The sequence below is a fragment of the Euleptes europaea genome, chromosome 10 (genome assembly GCF_029931775.1).
Source record: "Euleptes europaea isolate rEulEur1 chromosome 10, rEulEur1.hap1, whole genome shotgun sequence".
Taxonomy (NCBI): domain Eukaryota; kingdom Metazoa; phylum Chordata; class Lepidosauria; order Squamata; family Sphaerodactylidae; genus Euleptes; species Euleptes europaea.
This window is the reverse complement of record NC_079321.1, coordinates 6,015,151-6,035,067: the sequence shown is the minus strand read 5'-3', so window position 1 is coordinate 6,035,067 and position 19,917 is coordinate 6,015,151. Positions and strand designations below refer to the sequence as shown.

Sequence of the window (19,917 nt, the reverse complement as noted above, 5' to 3'; positions counted from 1 at the left end):
GCAAACTGAGGGCTGTGGCTTCCTTTAGAGCAGGGGTGTCAAATTCAACTGCTACGAGGTCCGGATAGGATGTAAATGCCACTTGGTTGCGCCGGGCCTCACCAGCCTAGATGGGGGTGGGGGGTTGGCTTGGCTGGCTCACAAGCCGGAGAAGAACTCTCAAGGGGCTTATGTTTGGATGCCCCTGCTTTGAGAGTCAATCCATATCAAGTTGAGTTTTCCTCTTTTCCTGCTGCCTTTAACTTTTCCTAACATTATTGTCTTTTCCAGTAACTCTTGTCTTCTCATAATGTGATCAATGTAGAGTAGCCTCAGTTTAGTCATTTTAGCTTCTAGGGAGTAGGATCAGGGAAACTCAAGTTCAAATCCATGCTCAACCATGGAAGTTGGAGCTACCATGACCTTGGGGTGGTCACATGTTCAATCTCACCTCCCTCAGAGTTTTGTTGTTACGAGGATAAAATGTAGGAGGAGAAAAAGATTTGGTTTTTATACCCCATTTTTTCTCTACTTTTAAGGAGTCTCAAACTGGCTTACAATCGCCTTCCCTTCCCCTCCCCACAAAAGACACCTTGTGAGGTAGGTGGGACTGAGAGAGTTCTGAGAGAACTGTGACTAGCCCAAGGTCGCCCAGCAGGCTTCATGTGGAGGAGCGGGGAATCAAACCCGGTTCTCCAGATTAGAGTCCACTGCTCTTAACCACTACATCACACTACCTTTACATTATCTATAGTCTGCCTTTCCCACAGCGACTCAAGGTGGATTACAGAGTTGGTCGATACAATCAACACATGGGACATTCAATAAACGCAGCAATAGGATTAGGGTTGTAGAAGGCTGGAACCGAACAGAAATCTAGGTAAACACAACACTCAAGTTAAGGGCTAGCTGGGCAGACTATTGCTCATCCAACCCCAAGCCTTAGCTGTCAGCATGACAGGCAAGCTGTGTTCTAATGCCAGACTGCTGAAAGTCAAAACCATGTGAACTGGAAGATGCTCATCGATCCCTGGAGCTGAGCAATCTCAGATTACTAGTTGTAGTGATGAAGAATTCCCCATTGTTTGCTCATACACATGCCACATCCCCCAATTCCTCACAAACTCCCAACTTGTCATTTCCACCTTTAACATCCGCACACCTGGACGATGTCTCCCTATAGAATCGTAGACTTGGAAGGGACCACCAGGGTCATCTAGTCCAACCTCCTGCACAATGCAGGAAATTCACAACTACCTCCTCCCTACACACCCCCAGTGACCCCTACTTCTTGCCCAGAAGATAGCCGAGATGCCCTCCCTCTCATCATCTGCTTAAGGTCATAGAATCAGCATTGCTGACAGACGGCCATCTAACCTCTTCTTAAAAACCTCCAGGGAAGAGGAGCTCACCACCTCCCAAGGAAGCCTGTTCCTCTAACTGTAAGAAAATTCTTCCTAATGTTTAGTCAGAAACTCTTTTGATTTAATTTCAACCCGTTGGGTCTGCTCCGACCTTCTGCGGTAACAGAAAACAACTCGGTACCATCCTCTGTATGACAGCCCTTCAAGCACTTGAAGATGGTCACCGTATCCCCTCTCAGTCTTCTCCTCTCCAGGCTAAACTTACCCAGCTCCTTCAACCTTTCCTCATAGGACTTGGTCTCCAGACCCCTCACCATCTTTGTTGCCCTCCTCTGGACACGTTCTAGCTCGTCCCTCTGAACACCGAAGCGAGAGGTACTTACTGTAAAGACGTCGTCATCCCCGACTTCGGTCTCGTTGTGGATAGTGGAAGATGAAGTCGTGGATCCTAGGAAGATACTTGATTACATATGCCGTTTTTTATAAACTACTGCTGCGACCTGGCTTAAAGTGGTGGTGAGGGGCTGTGCGTTTGCAGCTTGTGTTTTACGGCTTTTCAGCCCAGCAGCCTGCCTTACAATGGGCCAGCGTTGCAAAAGCCAATTGGCAACATGAGCAGGCCGTGCCAGAAGAAAAAATTCTAACGAAGAGGCCAGCTGCATGCTTGGATCTGAGGTATATGTTCTTCTGGACCGTGGCCAAAGATTTTTTTGTTTTTACAGAAGCAATTAATTTTATTGGGATATTCTTGGCGAGTTCTTAAACAGGTCTTTGAACCCGGCAGAAGCCATGGCGAAAGAAGGAATGAAGTCATTCTAGGCAGGTTGGAAAGAAGACTAAAACCTGCTTAAACGTATTTAAATTTTAAAAAACTGAACTAGGCGGGTGGTTTTTTTTGGTAAAGGGTTTAAAGAAAGATGAAGCAAGCTAGTCTTTAAAAAATACTGCAACTGCTCCATTTGGAAGCACAGAATCCCTCATTACATATGGGAAGCTGCCTTATACTGAATCAGACCCTTGGTCTATCAAAGGCAGTATTGTCTACTCAGACCGGCAGCGGCTCTCCAGGGTCTCAGGCTGAGATCTTTCACATCATCTGCTTTTAACTGGAGATGCAAAGGATTGAAGCAGGGACCTTCTGCATGCCAAGCAGATGCTCTACCACCAAGCCACAGTCCTCCATGAAGAATCCAAAACAATTTATTCCAACACAAAACAGGAGATAAGGTTGGAAGTCTAAGAGATATGAAAAGGTCCTGGTCCTGAGTTGGACAACTACTTCTGCTAGGATAATTTACAAAGAACCACTAGCAGTAAGTCTTTCCAGCATCGGAGAACATCTTCTAGCACCCAAGGAAAATGCTACTAGCCACTAGATCATACCCAAGGAAAATGCCACTAACAAAATGGATGAACGCATGAAACTGCCTGATACATGGTCAGTATTGTCTACGCAGACTGGCAGCAGCTGGGGAGGAGCTGTGGCTCAGTGGTAGAGCATCTGCTTGATATGCAGAAGGTCCCAGGTTCAATCCCCAGCATCTCCAGTTAAAGGGACTAGGCAAGTAGGTGATGTGAAAGACCTCTGCCTGAGACCCTGGAGAGCCACTGCTGGTCTGAGTAGACAATACTGACTTTGATGGACCAAGGGTCTGATTCAGTATAAGGCTCAGTGGTAGAGCATCTGCTTGGCATGCAGAAGGTCCCAGGTTCAATCCCAGGCATCTCCAGTTAAAGGAACCAGGCGAGTAGGTGATGTGAAAGACCTCTGCCTGAGACCCTGGAGAGTGGCTGCCGGTCTGAGTAGACAATACTGACTTTGGGAGTTTCCCAACCTGGATTTGGCAACCCAACCCCCCACCCTCCGCCGGCGGCCAGGGGGGACCTGGCAACCCTATCTACCTCTGAGCCACAGCCCCTCCCCATAAACCATGGCATTCAACCCAAGGAGAACTATAGTACGTTGCTCGAAGAGGACAAGCTTCTGATGTAAAGTTCTTGGATTCTACGGAAAGCCAAATTTCAATCACGTTTCCCCTACTTCCCCCTCCCAAACAAACGGAAATTTAATATTTTGATCTAAGGACTGGCAGAGATGGGTGAAATGCTTTGAGCCCTCCAATCGGCGACCAAAGGGCCGGATTTCTGCCGCGACACGAAGGACCGAGAAACGTGCTACCCTACCTTCGTTGAGATCTTCGATGGCTTTCCTGACGCCTCTGTCAAACGCCCGCGCGTCGGCAGGGCTTAGAAACGTCAGCCCAAACTTGCGGTTGTCAACTCTCCAGTGATGAAAGGTAGGGTTTGCTTTAGTGTAAATCAAGTCCTTTCTCACGTAGCATTCCAGTACCACCTGCAGATTGAACACAAACGGAGATAAAGTGATATTTACCAGTGAAAGGTGTGTGTGTGGAGGGACTTCCTCTCGTACTCAAAACAAGCTAGTTGTGGGTTTTTTTTCTCCCCGCTCTACTGAGAAGATCTCTCTTCCCAGAAGTAGTTAGTAAAAACAGTCAGGGAATGAAACAAAAAATGCTCAAAAGCCTCCTGATTGACGCAGAAACGGCCAACTTCTACGTCACACAGAGCATTTGATTTCTGCACAGAGCTTGTAGGGTTGCCAGCCTCCAGGTGGGTCCCGGAGTTCTCCTGGAATCACAACTGGCTTCCAAAAACAGCGGTCAGTTCCCCTGCATTCTCCTTGCTTCCATTTTGTCCTCACAACAACCCTGCGAGATAGGTCAGGCTGAGAGTATGTCACTGGCCCAAGGTCATCCAGCACCCTTCCCGGCAGAGTGGGGATTCGAACCTGGGTCTCCCAGATCCTAGGCCCAACACGAACCACTCCCCACTACACCACAGATCTCAGGGATACGTTCCTCAGCGACTCTGATCTGGAGAACCGGGTTTGAGTGTCTGTTGTGGGGAGGGGAAGGGAAGAGTTTGAGTCTCTCTTTAAGCGGTAGAGAAAGTTGGCATACAAAAACCAACTCTTCTTCTGCTTCTATAATGAAACTAATCCTACCTAGCAACAATAAAGGGGGTGGGGGTCACCCAGCCAGCTTTTATGGCAGAGTGGAGACTGGGACCTGGTCCTTCTAGATCCTAGTCCAACACAATGGCTTTCATATATATAACGCACAAGACACATTAAAGTACAGACCAAGGTTCCCCAATATGGCGCTCACAGACACCACAAGCCCCCGCCAGTTTCCCACAGCCTCAAAAACAGCACAGACCTCTCCCACAACTTTACGGTGGACCGTTTCGCGATAAGAATTTGTTAGGTCTGCCCACGGTGGGACAAAATGGTCCCTTGGTTTGCTCCTAGTTCCTCAACTGGCCATTTCTGGTTTATCTTGCTTTGGATAGGTGGGTAGTCAGCCGGGTTTCTTTTAATCCTCATGATTGAAAAGTCTTCTCTTCCCCCCCCCCCAATCCACCTACCCTCTTTTCATTTGATTTGGTGAAAAGAATCGGGATCCTTCGGTTCTATAAACAGCCGGGCCTCAATCCGCAAGTCAAACGGCTCCTGCCTTCTCTCTCCACCAGCCCCCCACTTGGAGCAGAAGGCAGCACAAATTATTCACTGCCATTTACAAAAAAAGCTTGAATTACTCCTTGCGACCGTGAGTGGCTTTGGAGATGCTTCACACTTTAAATCTGTCGTGCAGCTCACGGCAGGATTTAAGAAAAACAAAATAAAGCGGCAGTTACATTTTTTGAGTGAAGTGTTAGAACATAAGAAAGGCCCTGCTGGATCAGACCAAGGTCCATCAAGTCCAGCAGTCTGTTCACACAGTGGACAACTAGGTGCCTCTAGGAAGCCCACAAGCAGCAGCACCGTCCTGCCTGTGTTCCCCAGCACCTCATGTAACAGGCCTGCTCCTCTGCTCCTGGAGAGAACAGGTATGCCATCATGACTTACATCCATTTTTACTAGTAGCCGTGGATAGCTCTATCCTCCACAAACATGTCCACTCCCCTCTTAAAGCCTTCCAAGTTGGTGGCCATCACCACATCCTGGGGCAGGGAGTCCCACAATTTAACGATGCGCTGTGTGAAGAAATACTTCCTTTCATCTGTTTTGAATCTCTCACCCTTCAGCTTCAGCAGATGACCCCTGCGTTCTAGTATTACGAGAGAGGGAGAAAAGCTTCTCCCTGACCACTCTCTCCGTACCATGCATAATTCTATAGACCTCTATCATGTCTCCCCTTAACTGCCTTCTTTCCAAGGTAAACAGACCTAAGCGTTTTAACCGCTCCCCATAGGACAGTTGCTCTAGTCCCTTCATTATTTCGGTTGCTCTTTTTTCTGCACCTTCTCAAGCTCTGCAATATCCTTTTTTTTAGATGTGGTGACCAGAACTGTACACAGTATTCCAAGTGTGGTCTCACCACAGATTTGTTCAAGGGCAGTATGACAGCAGCAGTTTTCTTCTCTATCCGTTGTCTTAATGGCTATGATGGAATTTGCCTTTTTCACAGCTGCCGCACACTGGGTTGTTAAGTATATATGTGTTATTATTCTTTTTTTTTAAAAAGGGGGGTTGTGACATTAATGCACAGCTGCTATTTTTGGCAGACAACTGATAAGGTTCCTTTGAATTAAAGAGGAGGGCGGTTTTGCACGAAAGGGCACGCACGGTCTTGTGACACGGTAAGAAAGCGGTTTGCATGTTTGGTTTGTTTTCTCTCTCTTTTTTAAAAAAAAGCAGAGACTGAATGAGATTTGATTACCAGCTTGTCTTTTTGCCTTTCCCCATGGATCAGGAATCCGCTTCTGCCGTTGTTCTCTGGGTACATAACCTTGCAGACGCCAACTCGACTGAGACCACCTCCTTCCTGCGGGAGCCATCCCCCGCTGGAGTCATCCCGGGTCATAACCACGGCTTTCACTCTAACAATATAGCTGTCACTGTAAAGGGGCGACAAGAACAGAGAACGGGTTAGATCAGACAAGGAACTGGGCAAATTTTAGCATCTGTCCCAAGCGACAGAATCTAACATAAGAAAGGCCCTGCTGGAACAGACCAAGGCCCATCAAGTCCAGCAGTCTGTTCACACAGTGGACAACCAGTTGCCTCTAGGAAGCCCACAGACAAGACGACTGCAGCAGCATTGTCCTGCCTGTGTTCCAAAGTACCTAATATAATAGTCATGCTCCTCTGCTCCTGGAGAGAATAGGGATGCCTCATGACTAGTATCCATTTGGACTAGCAGCCATGGATAGCCCTCTCCTCCATTAACATGTCCACTCCCCTCTTCAAGCCTTCCAAGTTGGCAGCCATCACCACATCCTGGAGCAGGGAGTTCCACAATTAAACCTAGAAAAGACTGGCAAACTTCCACAGATTAAGACACTGTTATACAGACTCCCCCCCCCACCCCCTGCGCCTATCAGAACAAGGCAACCATATGATATCCAGTGAAGTCAGAAAAACTCTTAACTGACTTGGGTGAATTGTTCTTAATCCGCATGGGTGAAACCTGAATTCTGCAACCTCTACATTCCCTCCATAAAGTCTCTTAAAGGTTTTGGGTGCTTTCACACATGCCGAATAACGCACTTTCGATCCACTTTCAATGCACTTTGCAGGTGGATTTTACTGCGTGAAAGGGCAAAATCCACTTGCAAACTATCATTGAAAGTGGATTGGAAGTGCATTATTCAGTACATGTGAAAGCGCCCATTTGTTTTTATAAACTGGAAGATATTTACAGCGAACATCATATTGTCGGATGCATCAAGCGCATACCTTACACTCTGGATGTTTGAACACTACAATTTTTCTTGAAATGTTTTAGGTTATTCGTTCTTTTCCTATCTCAATGGGCCAATTTTATCAACGCGCAAGCTATCCCCCCCCCCCAAAAAAAGCCTAAGTGCTTCTTTACAATTTCTGCTTTGTGGAAAAATGCACCAACTACTCATGAGTTTAGAGTCCTGCTTATTTACAATTTGCACAATACATTCCCCAAAAAGTATAATGCAAGGGTACAATTGGAGATCACATGGTCATATCCTTAATTCCAAAAATAATGCATGTTCAAGATTTACATGCGATCCATCACATTTCCACCTCTCATACATGTAGCTGCTAAGAGACTTCCAGTGCCATCCATGCAGAACAGCAAAATTCGAGTCCAGTAGCACCTTAAAGACTGCCAAGATTTCCAGGCTATAAGCTTTTGAGAGTCAAATCTCCCTTTGGTCAGATATCGCCGGAAACTATCCTTTGCAGAGTTACTCCAGTCTTAGCTCACTGGAATCATAGAGTTGTAAGGGACCACCAGGGTCATCTAGTCCAACCCCCTGCACAATGCAGGACATTCACAACTACCTTTCCCACACACCCCCAGCGACCCCAACTCCATGCCCAGAAGATGGCCAAGATGCCCTCCCTCTCATGATCCATATAAGGTCATAGAATCAGCATTGCTGACAGATGGCCATCTAGCCTCTTCTTAAAAATCTCCAGGGAAGGAGAGCTCACCACCTCCCGATGAAGCCCGTTCCACTGAGGAACCGCTCTGACTGTTAGAAAATTCTTCATAATGTCTCGAGGGAAACTCTTTTGGTTTAATTTCAACCCGTTGGTTCTGGTCGGACCTTCTGGGACAACAGAAAACAACTCGGCACCATCCTCTGTACGACAGCCCTTCAAGTACCTGAAGATGGTTATCATATCCCCTCTCAGCCTTCTCCTCTTCAGGCTAAACATACCCAGCTCCTTCAACCTTTCCTCATAGGACTTGGTCTCCAGAAAAGGCCTCTAGCACCTTGCAAAACCCAACAACAAAATCCAACTGTCCTGATGGCATCTGGTCATTTGCGTCGCTTCCTCCAGCTGATTTTAACTGAGTAAAACAGAAATCAAGATGATTTTAAGACGAACCCATCCGATTTGTTTCGTCCAAAAGGCCCCAACTGATTTCTGTTTGACTTTGCTTACGGCACACTGACACGGATGCGCTTTTGAAAGGATTCTGCAAACCCGCCAAAGTACTATTTTAGCTCAGCTGAAGATCAGTGGCGCTAAAAGCGTGAGGGGGGGGGGAAATGCTTAGCTCAAGACTCTCCAGCTGCCTAGCAACCCGCCAGTCCTGTATTTAAAGGTTCTTATTCATCCCACCTAGAACAGAAGCCGCAACGATTTGCAAGGCCAAGGAGATAGTCTATCTATTTATCTAGTACTGCTCATACAGATATAGCCTTGAGCAGAAAATAAAGGAATAAAAAATGGAATCATAGAATCATAGAGTTGGAAGGGTCCCCCAGGGTCATCTAGTCCAACCCCCTGCACAATGCAGGAAATTAACAACTACCTCCCCCCCACACCCCCAGTGACCCCTACTCCATGCCCAGAAGATGCCCAAAATGCCCTCCTTACTTAGTGCCTTAGTGTTTTTCTTTTGGTATTTAATTGCTGCCCCTATAAATTTTGCCACAGACAGAGTAACAGAATCATTTGTATCTGCTAGTAGCCACGTCACCAGTGCCCTTATCCTGCGGGTGCCTCGTTGGACCTTTCCATATTTATGAATAAAGGATTAATTAAATGGGCCCTCAGCTCATTAAATATAGGCCACTCCATGATCATACGTTCAATAGTTTCAACTTTGTCATGTGAGCATCTACATGTTCTATTTGAGTATGGCACTTTTTAAATAACTGCCTTCCCAAACCGCCGAAGGGAGGGCATTCATTCTTGCCGAAGTAAAAGCTCTTCTGAATTTTGGTACTGTCAGGCAACAGAAATACTTTGGCAGTTGCATCGGAAGGGAAATACCCCAAAAGGAGGCACAGGGGAACAACGTGGCTCAGTGGCAGAGCATCTGCTTGGCATGCAGAAGGCCCCAGGTTCAATCTCCCAGCATCTCCAGTTAAAGGAACCAGGCAAGTAGGCGATGTGAAAGACCCCTGCCTGAGACCCTGGAGAGCCACTGCTGGTCTGAGTAGACAATACTGACTTTGATGGACCAAGGGCCTGATTCAGTAGAAGGCAGCTTCATGTGTTCCTGTATGCTACACGGGATTCCCCTGACATCCCCATTTTCTGCCTCGGCATGGAGGTAAGGGATGCCAAGCCCCTGCTGGGAGGTTGGGATCCGCTCCCGATGCCCCCTGCTGCTCTGAGCGCCAGTGGGGGATTAAACAAAAACCAGCAGCGCCTTGTGCAGCGCTACCTCACTACCAGTAAAAACCCAGGAAGGGACACAGGGTAGCTCTAGGAATCACTGGAAACTCTTTGGTTTTATCACAGAGTTTCCGGCAATTCCTAGAGCTACCCTGAAGATCCTTTCTGAGGGTAGGCATGTTGGACTGAAGTACAAGAACTAGATTCAAGTCCAGGAGCACCTTCAGAGACCAACAAGATTTTCAGGGTGTAAGCTATCAAGAGTCAAAGCTCCCTTCGCCAGAAGGTTTTGACTCCCAAAAGCATAACCCCCGCAAAGTTTTTTTTGTGGGTGTCTATTGTGCTACTGGACTCAAATCTAGCTCTTCTAGAGCTACCCTATGCCATTTCTGGGTATTTACTGGCAGTAATGTAGTGTTGCAGCCAGCGGTGCCTCTTCCCCCCCCCCCACCCCGTGTCCCTGCCCATAAACCTCCTGCTGGTTTTGGAAATGCATGTTTATTTACTTCATTTTGGCCCCAACTTTCTTGAAGAAGAAGAAGCCTTTATTTGAGGTCAGGACATTATATCCTATATAGGGTTGCCAACCTCCAGGTGTAGGGATGTGTCACTGGCCACCAAGATTAATTTAATTCATGCCATCGTATTCCCCATTACTATGTATGGGTGTGAAAGCTGGACAATGAAGAAAGCTGACAGGAAGAAAGTAGACTCCTTTGAAATGTGGTGTTGGAGGAGAGTGTTACGGATACCCTGGACCACCAAAAAAAACAAATCAGTGGGTTCTAGATCAAATCAAGCCTGAACTGACCCTAGAAGCTAAAATGACTAAACTGAGGCTGTCGGACTTTGGTCACATTATGAGAAGACAAAAGTCACTGGAAAAGACAGTCATGCTAGGAAAAGTTGAGGGCAGCAGGAAAAGAGGAAGACCCAACAAGAGATGGATTGACTCATTAAAGGAAGCCACAGCCCTCAATTTGCAAGACCTGAGCAAGGCTGTCAAAGATAGGACATTTTGGAGGACATTGATTCATAGGGTTGCTGTGAGTTGGAAGCGACTTGACGGCACTTAACACATACACCACCTCCAGGTGGTAGCTGGAGATCTCCTGGTATTACATCCGATTTGCAGGCTACAGAGATCCCCTAAAGAAAATGGCTGCTTTGAAAGGTGGACTGTACGCATTGTAGCCCCCTGAGTTCCCTGTCCTCCCCAAACCCAACCCTCCCTAGGCTAACTCTTATTAGCCCCCCTTCCTATTTATGACACAATGTTCACCACCTTGGAGACCCTGGATTGGATGGAAAGGCAGAACTGAAAGGGTTTAAAATAAATAGATAACACTAATCTTCAGGTTTTGTTACGGGATGAGCATTAAAGCAGAAAAATCTACATTCCCGCTAGCTATCCAAGGCCCAGAACGATTTGTTCTAAAATCTGTACAGTGCATTTCCTTACCCACGCTTCCTCTCTGTTTAAAAATTAAACTCGATTCATTTTAGTAGACCTAATTTATTGATTTGATATAATGTTTGATGTTGTTCTGAAGTAGATTCAATGCATTTCCTTTGGAAAAAGGAATTAAAAAAAAGTTTGCAATTACTATATCATATTGCTTCAGCTGAAAATACAATTGTGGCATTTTCTGTCTTCTGAGATACCCTAACAAGAAAATGTTTTCTGGAATATTTGCATTATGCTCCTTAGCAATCACAGGGCATTGGCTAAGAAGCAGGATATAAATGCAAAATTATACACATTTAACTGTCTTCCCTGGGTGAGTAAGGCCAAAATCATTACAGTAATATTTTTATTGCTTTTTTAAAAAAGAAGGAAGCAACTGTGCAGGAGTTTGAACATGGGATTAATCTGTACAGAATTCTACTATAAGAATCAGTCCCTTGCTTCTGGTGGTCCTTGGCAAAAATATCCGTCAGCACCCAGGTTCTAAGGTATTTATTGGAGCTCCTTTCTATGGAATACAACCATATTTAGTTACCTGTCTTTTGGCTATTTGTTCGTGTTCATGCCTATCCATCCCCAGTCATTCGTTTGACATCCCAACAGTACCGCGACTGGAAATCCTGGCTAAGCTCGGAAGACCAGCAGCATGAAAACAGCTTGTAAAACTCTGGGACTCCTGATTAGACTCGCAAAAACTCCACCTAACTCATTAGGGCTGCGGCCAACAGCGCAGGAATGGTGGAAAAAACCAGGAAACCGAGATCACCTTAATGGGTGCCTCTATTCGGCATGTTGGAAATACACCCACTTGCCAACATTGCAAGAACGTAAGAACGGCCATGCCGGATCAGACCAAGGTCCATCAAGTCCAGCAGTCTCAATACACAGTGGCCAACCAGGTGCTTCTAGGAAGCCCACAAACAAGACAACTGCAGCAGCAGCAAGACAAACCCAAACATGTTAAACCTCCTATTAAAACAGCTGAAAACAAGAAAGGAGCTAAGCAGGTAACACTTTTGCCGTAAAGGTGTTGAAGACATCTTGAAACTCCCCCCCCTCCTTCTATTTACCTTTCCCACTTAAGAGTCCTGTCGACGGCAAATTCCTGAACTACTTGGCGGGGAGAGGGAATGGGGATCTCGACCAGGAAACCACAGGCCTTCCACAAACCGAACGGAAGGCCGGAGACCTCTTCGAATCACGAACCGCTCGCCCGAAGTTTATTCGATGCCGAGCTTCGGCTAGCGAAGACAATGAGCAACTCGGAACAATGGAAATTGTTGAGCTCTGCCACCAGGTTTCGCTTCACAGTCTATGCTCTGCTGCCTTCCATACCATTAAAAAAACAAAAAGGCACAAAAGAAGCCACATAAACCAATGAAAACGGTTGCTTCCTGGCGGTGAGAAAAGACCCGAGTTCATTACTCCGTCCATGACATCCCACAGTGAATCAGTGATCCTTTACAAGTATTTCCTAACTGTGGGTGGAAAGGTTCAAGTGAATACTCTCCCGGGACCCACGCATTTCAAGAATTCTGACTGTTTGCATTGCATCATGTTACCTGGCTCCAAGGCGGACAGAATTTCTCATGCTTCTATCGGAACTGGCGCATGAAGCCACAACGTCCTTGCATTGTGAAGCGAGGCAAGTTCCCTTCTGTGGCACGCAAACACCTCTGCCTCGCTCCAGAAATATCCAGTCTAGAAGTGAACATTTGGCAAGGCAAGTACGCTTTAAGAACGGCGTGCTCTTAATGAGTCCAGAATTTACAATGGAATAATCGTATGGCGCTAAAGCACCCATTCAGCACAGAGCACGTTATAGTGTCAGAGGTCAAAGGTGGAGGCTGTTAAATGGGGAGCAGACAAAAGGAAAGGGCGGAATCCAATAAAGAGGCAAATTAAAGGGCCGAACCCCCATTCAGAATCGGCGCTAATGCCATTCAGTTTTGCATTCAGCATCTGCATTCACATGATGTAATGGTAAAAAAGGAGCAGGCCAGATTGATCCAATTACTGAAAAAGAGAACATTTTATTGGGTGACTGGTGGGTGGTTTTTTTTTTTTTAAAGCACTCTTTGAAGACTAAAATACTCTAAAAGAATGTAGTAAATTCTAAAGGCAAACCTGCTGGAGACACCATTTAACCATACCAGCTCCTCTGATCTTTCCCCCCACGACAGCCAAAGCTATCCCCCATCCAACTTTATCTTCCATTTGAAGCAATCTAATTTCCCCATCGCCGTCTTTTGCGTACACAGCCACATATGCCGCCCATCGTTTCAAAAGAACAGATGCCCAACGCTTTGTTACTCCTAACACCCTCTTCCACTCAACGGCGTCTCTGTGCAAGTGGAGAAACGTCGGGTTTAGCACAAGCTCTGTTATTTATGGGCCAGCAATGGGAACCCATGGATATTTAAGGCGGCAGGCCTCTGGACTGTACCACATCAGACAGCAGGTATGGAGCTGAGTGGATATCATGCTTTTGAGCGATCCCGCATGGAAACTACAGCAACTGCTCTATGAGGAGCGGTTAAAACACTTAGGGCTGTTTAGCTTGGAAAGAAGGCAGCTAAGGGGAGACATGGTAGAAGTCTATAACATTATGCATGGTTAGGAAAGAGTGGACAGGGAGAAGCTTTTCTCCCTCTCTCATAATACTCGAACGCAGGGTCATCTGCTGAAGCTGGAGGGTGAGAGATTCAAAACAGATAAAAGGAAGTATTTTTTCACACAACGCATAAATTGTGGAACTCCCTGCCCCAGGATGTGGAGATGGCCACCAACTTGGAAGGCTTTCAGAGGGGAGTGGACATGTTCATGGAGGAGAGGGGTATTCATGGCTACTAGTTAAAATGGCTACTAGTCATGATGCATACCTATTATCTCCCTGAACAGAGGAGCATGCCTATTATAGTAGGTGCTGTGGAACACAGGCAGGATAAATGCTGCTGCAGTCGTCTTGTTTGTGGGCTTCCTAGAGGCAACTGGCTGGCCACTGTATGAACAGATTGTTGGACTTGATGGACCTTGGTCTGATCCAGGATTCTTCTTATGTTCTTATGAAACCATGCTCTGTATGCTGCCAGTTACGGAGAAAGGCTTTGAGTAGTCCTCTTACATACGTACTTATCGTCCTTTATTGGCATAAAGTTACTATACATACGGTAGCATGTAAAAATATAAATATTTGAGAGATAACCTTACAAAATGGTTAAAAGATACTTGTGTGAGATAGTGTTGTAAGTTAATACATCCATCTACTTAACTGATTTGCGGCGTTATATAGCAATCTTTAAAAATTGTGCTACCTTCTCCAGAACATGGGGCGAACAATTATTCAATAGAAAGGAAGCATTACAAGAATCAAAGGCATTCAGTCTACATGTCTGGAAAGGGCTTAGTAGTTCATTACGAATTTCCGAATAGAAACTACAATAAAATAAAACATGGAAAACTGCTTCAACACAATTAAAAGGGTAAGGTCCCCTGTGCAAGCACCAGGTCATTCCTGACCCATGGGATGATGTCACATCCCAACGTTTACTAGGCAGACTGTGTTTACGGGGTGGTTTGCAATTGCCTTCCCCAGTCATCTCCCCTTTACCCCTAGCAAGCTGGGTACTCATTTTACCGACCTCGGAAGGCTGAGTCAACCTTGAGCAGGCTACCTGAAACCAACTTCCGTCGGGATCGAACTCAGGTTGGGAGCAGAGCTTGGGCTGCAGCTTGCCACTCTGTGCCACAGGGCTCAACACAATTACTGCCTCAGTAATACTGCCACAGTAGTCCTCTTACTCATGTGCTAGTTTACAGGTCTGCTATGTCACCCCACATCATGAGCAGATAAGCAGCTCTAACCAACTGATCAGTGCACTTTGAGTTAAAATCCCAAACTTGGTGCTGATGCCGAATGACTATTATACATCTTTATTTTTGAAAATGTGCGAATCCGCAAGAACAGCCCAAAGAAGAACACATGGGGGAAAGCACTATCCAGGATAGTGATAGTCATAGATCAGTAGGGTTGCCAGGTTGCCCATCCTGATCGGCAGGAGGTTTTAGGGGGTGGGGCTGAAGCGGCCGCATGCACGCGATGAAGACAGAAGAAGAAAGAGAAGAAGGAGAAGAAACCAGCCTACAATCACCTTCCCTTCCCCACAACAGACACCCTGTGAGGGAGGTGAGGCTGAGAGAGTGTGACTAGCTCAAGGTCACCCAGCTGGCTTCGTGTGTAGGAGTGGGGAAACAAATCCAGTTCACCAGATTAGCCTCCGCCGCTTATGTGGAGTGGGGAATCAAACCTGGTTCTCCAGATCAGTCCACTGCTCCAAACCACACCACGCTGGCTCTCAAGACAAAGAGGACGAGGAAGAAAATTCAAAGTGGTTTACAATCTCATTTCCTTCCCCTTCCCACGATAGACACCCTGTGAGGTAGGTGGGGCTGAGAGAGCTCTAGGAGAGCTGTGACTAGTCCAAGGTCACCCAGCTGGCTTCGTGTGGAGGGGTGGGGAATCAAACCCGGTTCACCAGATTAGCTTCCGTCACTCATGTGGAGGAGTGGGGAATCAAACCGGTTCTCCAGATTAGAGTCTGCCGCTCAAAACCACTGCTCTTAACCACCATACCATGCTGGTTCTAAGTAGCTAAGTACTTGAAGCACAGGGCAGCCATAAGCAATTAAATGGGGAAGCCTGCATTGAAAATCTCCAGTACATAGTAGCAAAAGCAGATTACATAGCAGAAAACATAATTATCTTCTTCCACACAGGGCGGATGTGCCCTTGTTGACAGTATACACTTCAGCATTCTCTTTCAAGCTGTATTCCTTTCCTTCATTGTTTGACCAAGGACTGGTTCTTATGAAATGGTCGGGTGCCATTGGGTGTGTGTACACCAGTCTGATTATTATCAACCAGAGGGAGCTGGTGGGAAGGAGAGGACTTTGCGAAAGTTAATTCCTCAGACCATGGCAAAACCCCCCCCCCCCAACATCTGGCCACCCCTACCAGGGGGAAGAAAATTACCATCACATGGTAGGGATTCCTATGGCAGAAAGGTTATCTGGGACCAAAGAGAAGCCCCCCAAAGTATGGCTTTGCCATAACTTGCGGTGTTATCTTAGAAGTTCCATCACAAGAGGCTTTGAAATGGAGCCTCCCAAGGAGAATAATGGATTTACATCTCAGAAATTCTTCCTCGCATTAACTGGAGCCATAAGAACATAAGATCATAAGAAAGGCCCTGCTGGATCAGGCCAAGGCCCATCACGTCCAGCAGTCTGTTCACACAGGGGCCAACCAGGTGCCTCCAGGAAGCCCACAGACAACTGCAGCAGCATCGCCCTGCCTGTGTTCCACAGCCCCTAATATATTAGGCATGTTCCTCTGATCCTGGAGAGAATAGGTATGCATCATGACTAGTAGCCATTTTAACTAGTAGCCATGAATACCCCTCTTCTCCATGAACATGTCCACTCCCCTCTTAAAGCCTTCCAAGTTGGCAGCCATCACCACATCCTGGGGCAGGGAGTTCCACAATGCAACTATGCGTTGCGGTGTGAAGAGATACTTCCTTTTATCTGTTTTGGATCTCTCACCCTCCAGCTTCAGCAGATGACCCCGCGTTCTAGTACTATGGGAGAAGAAGAAAAGCTTCTCCCTGTCATACCTTTCATAATTTTATAGACCTCTATCATGTTTCCCCTTAACCATCACATTTTTAAAGGGTGGGGGAGTGGAGAGGACTTCCTCTGTGGCCTCTCATCCAAGTACTAAACAGGGCTGACCCTGCCTAGCTTCTAAGATCTGATGAGATCGGCCTGGGCCATGCAGGTCAGGGCCAGTTTCCAGCTACCAACAGAGCCAGCGTAGCGTAGTGGTTAAGAGCGGTGGACTAATCTGGAGAACCGGGCTTGATTCCCTGCTCCTCCGCATGACTGGCAGACTCTAATCTGGTGAAATGGTTTGATTCCCCACTCCTCCACATGAGCAGCGGACACTAATCTGGTAATCCGGGTTCGCTTCCCAACTCCTCTACATGAAACCGGCTGGGTGACCTTGGGCCGGTCACAGTTCTCTCTGAACTCTCAGCCCCATCTACCTCACAGGGTTTCTGTTGTCGGAATAGGAAAGGGAGGTGACTGTAAGTTGCTTTGAGACTCCTTTAGAGAAAAGCAGGGTATAAAAACCAACTCTTCTTCTTTAATTGGCTTTATCCCGTATGGGAACAACATTCAAGGACAGGGGTATAAAGCAGGAAACCATCAATGATCTTTACAGAGTAGAAACCACATGGCCTGATACACCGAATACTTACGGCGGCGGTTCTCGAACCTTTTCACGGGGGATCCATTTTTAAATTTACTCTCTACTTTCCAGGATCTTCTTGGCAGGAATGACTCCACCCCCACCCCAAAGTAACACAGGAGAGCTGCAGGTCCATTAACATGCACAGACTTTATTGCTGTATTTCTAAAACCTCTAGAGTTACCGAGGATTTCACGGCGCTCGTTCACCATAGAAACCCAGACTAGCCATCCCGGCTGCCAGAACTACCTCTCCGAGTTCACCCTGTTCTTCCCTCCTCCTCGGCCTTGTGACCCAGGGATGATTTGGAAAGCCCCGCGCTTTTGCTAGAAGCTCCTCGGCGAGGATTACCGCTGTCTTGTTTACACAGATCTTATGCCATCATAAAAATCAAAAGGTCTTTGATGAGAAAAGTGTACCGTCAGCTTTTCTGGGACCCAACCAGCTGCCAGAAGGTACTCGGATCGTTAATCAACCAGGGCTTCTTTGCAGCAAAGCAAACTGGTTTAGAAAGACCCCTTCGTCTGCCAAAAAAGAATTATCAAGAGATTAAGTGGGGGGGGGGGGGAAGGATCCTTTCCCCCAGAACGTCCCTTTCGTCTTTCAGCCAGCTCCCCCCTCCCCACTGACATAGCAATGAAAGACCAAAGGGAAAAAATCAACCAGAACCGACATTATGAAGCTAAAAATGGTAGAGACAAAACGTGAAGGTTTTTTAGAACAAGGTCCTGGTAGTAAATAAGCTTTTGCTGGCTCAGTGTTATATAGGAGGAGTGGGGGACCCCCAAGGGCTCGCAGGAATCATCTCGTTTCCCCTCCCCCATGATTTCTTCTTTCCCTTCCCCGAGAGCCCCTATATCCTCTCCCCTTTCCCCTGCTTTCCTTCTCTCCTTCCCACCCACCAGCCAACCTATCTTTATCTGCCCGGCCTTCACCTTTCCCTCCTTCACTCCCCTGTCGACCTCTACCTGGGAAGACTACAGGCCAATTGCACGGTACTGGCTACCGGGCCGGGCCCATTTGTGTGGTGGGGGACCTGCAAGAACTTGCAGGGGGTGTCTCACTTGCCCGTTTTTTTCTGTAGAGCACAAGAATCTCAAGGAGGCCTAGGAATGGTGTTGCCAGGTAGCCTTTGTTCCGGCCCCTGGAAGGTATTCAAACATTAGGAAGAATTTCCTAACAGTTCGAGCCGTTCCTCAGTGGAACAGGCTTCCTCGGGAGGTGGTGAGCTCTCCTTCCCTGGAGGTTCTTAAGCAGAGGCTAGATGGCCATCTGTCAGCAATGCTGATTCTATGACCTTGGGTGGATCATGACAGGGAGGGCATCTTGGCCATCTTCTGGGCATGGAGTAGGGGTCACTGGGGGTGTGGGGGGGAGGTAGTTTTGAATTTCCTGCAGTGTGCAGGGGGTTGGACTAGATGACCCTGGTGGTCCCTTCCAACTCTATGATTCTATGAATTGCCATAGGTTGATTCAGGCTACTGCTTCCAGCCATAAGTGGGGTTATCTTTTGTTATTCCCGGCATCCTAAGGGAGGGGAGTTCGGGCATTGGGCGTTGCTGATCTTTAGGCCTCGCAAGCATGACTCAGCAAGCTAAGTTAGTATGAAAGGTGGGTAGAAGAAGGTTCAGAGAGCTTTACCCTAGGTGAAGACCTGGAGTGGTGTGGAACAAGGCCCTGGGTGTGCTTGTGGCTGTAAAGTGCTCCTCGTAAGAGAAGGAATGTATGATACTGCCCGTGTCGTTGTAACGTCTTTGGTTGCATTTATTAAATAAAACAGCACCTTGTATTTGACGATATCTTGCTTCTGTGTCCTTACAAGTGAGAATATACCTGCCAGCAGATGCCATTTCCTCTACCTTTATACAACCCAGCGTGCGCCATTTGGCCATTATTACCACAATAAACCACGATAGCCTCTGCGTACCAGCTGCTTAGTTGAAAAAGCGCTCCCCCCCTCCCGTGCATGATTCATCCTCCTTGACAAATATACTGCATTGTACTGGATGAGTCATCAGTGGGCTAATTCTGCATTTTATATGTCAACCGGTGGTGACATTCCTCATACTCCAGCATCCCGATTCTCACCAAGAGTGACCTCCAAATTGTCCAAAGCAGCCTCCATTTCACTTCTCATTTCCTCGGGGTTGCCTTTAAAATAGCCCCACTCCTTCATATGAAGCCCCACTCCTCTTAAATAACGCCACTCCTTCATATGGAGCCTGCTGGGTGACCTTGGGCCAGTCACATTTCTCTCTGAACTCTCTCAGCCCCACCTAACTCACAAGGGGCCTGTTGTGGGGAGAGGAAGGGAAGGCGATTGTAAGCCGCTTTGAGACTCCTTAAAGGTAGAGAAAGGCAGGGTATAAAATCAACTCTTCCTCTTTTGCCTTGAAAACGCTATGGGGTCACCCTAAGCGGGGTGCGACTTGACGGCGCTTTCCCCCACCAGGCAACACAAGCTAATTTTTACTGAGCCTGTCCTGTCCGGGAATGAGGGCTGGCTATAAATGTAAGGTAATAAATAATAATACTATCTTAAACCCATATGAACTGTGCAGTAAAAAAAAACAGTAGAAAAAGTGGATGAGGAAGAGGACGGCGGGTGTTGATAAAAGGTACAATTGTAGTCGGTTTGATTCTTCCTTAA

At 47.0% G+C, this 19,917-nt stretch overlaps 1 protein-coding gene across 1 annotated transcript in view; it reads right to left on the bottom strand.

Moving 5' to 3' along the window:
* The window catches only part of SPRED2 (sprouty related EVH1 domain containing 2), a 65,906-nt gene that overhangs the window by 11,144 nt on the left and 34,845 nt on the right, over positions 1 to 19,917 (bottom strand). Inside the window, exons 2-4 of the mRNA XM_056856639.1 lie at positions 6,086 to 6,263; positions 3,528 to 3,696; positions 1,727 to 1,791 (exon numbers count right to left, since the gene is read on the bottom strand). Coding sequence (XP_056712617.1) covers positions 1,727 to 1,791; positions 3,528 to 3,696; positions 6,086 to 6,263 — 412 coding nt within the window. The remainder of the gene's footprint in view (positions 1 to 1,726; positions 1,792 to 3,527; positions 3,697 to 6,085; positions 6,264 to 19,917) is intronic.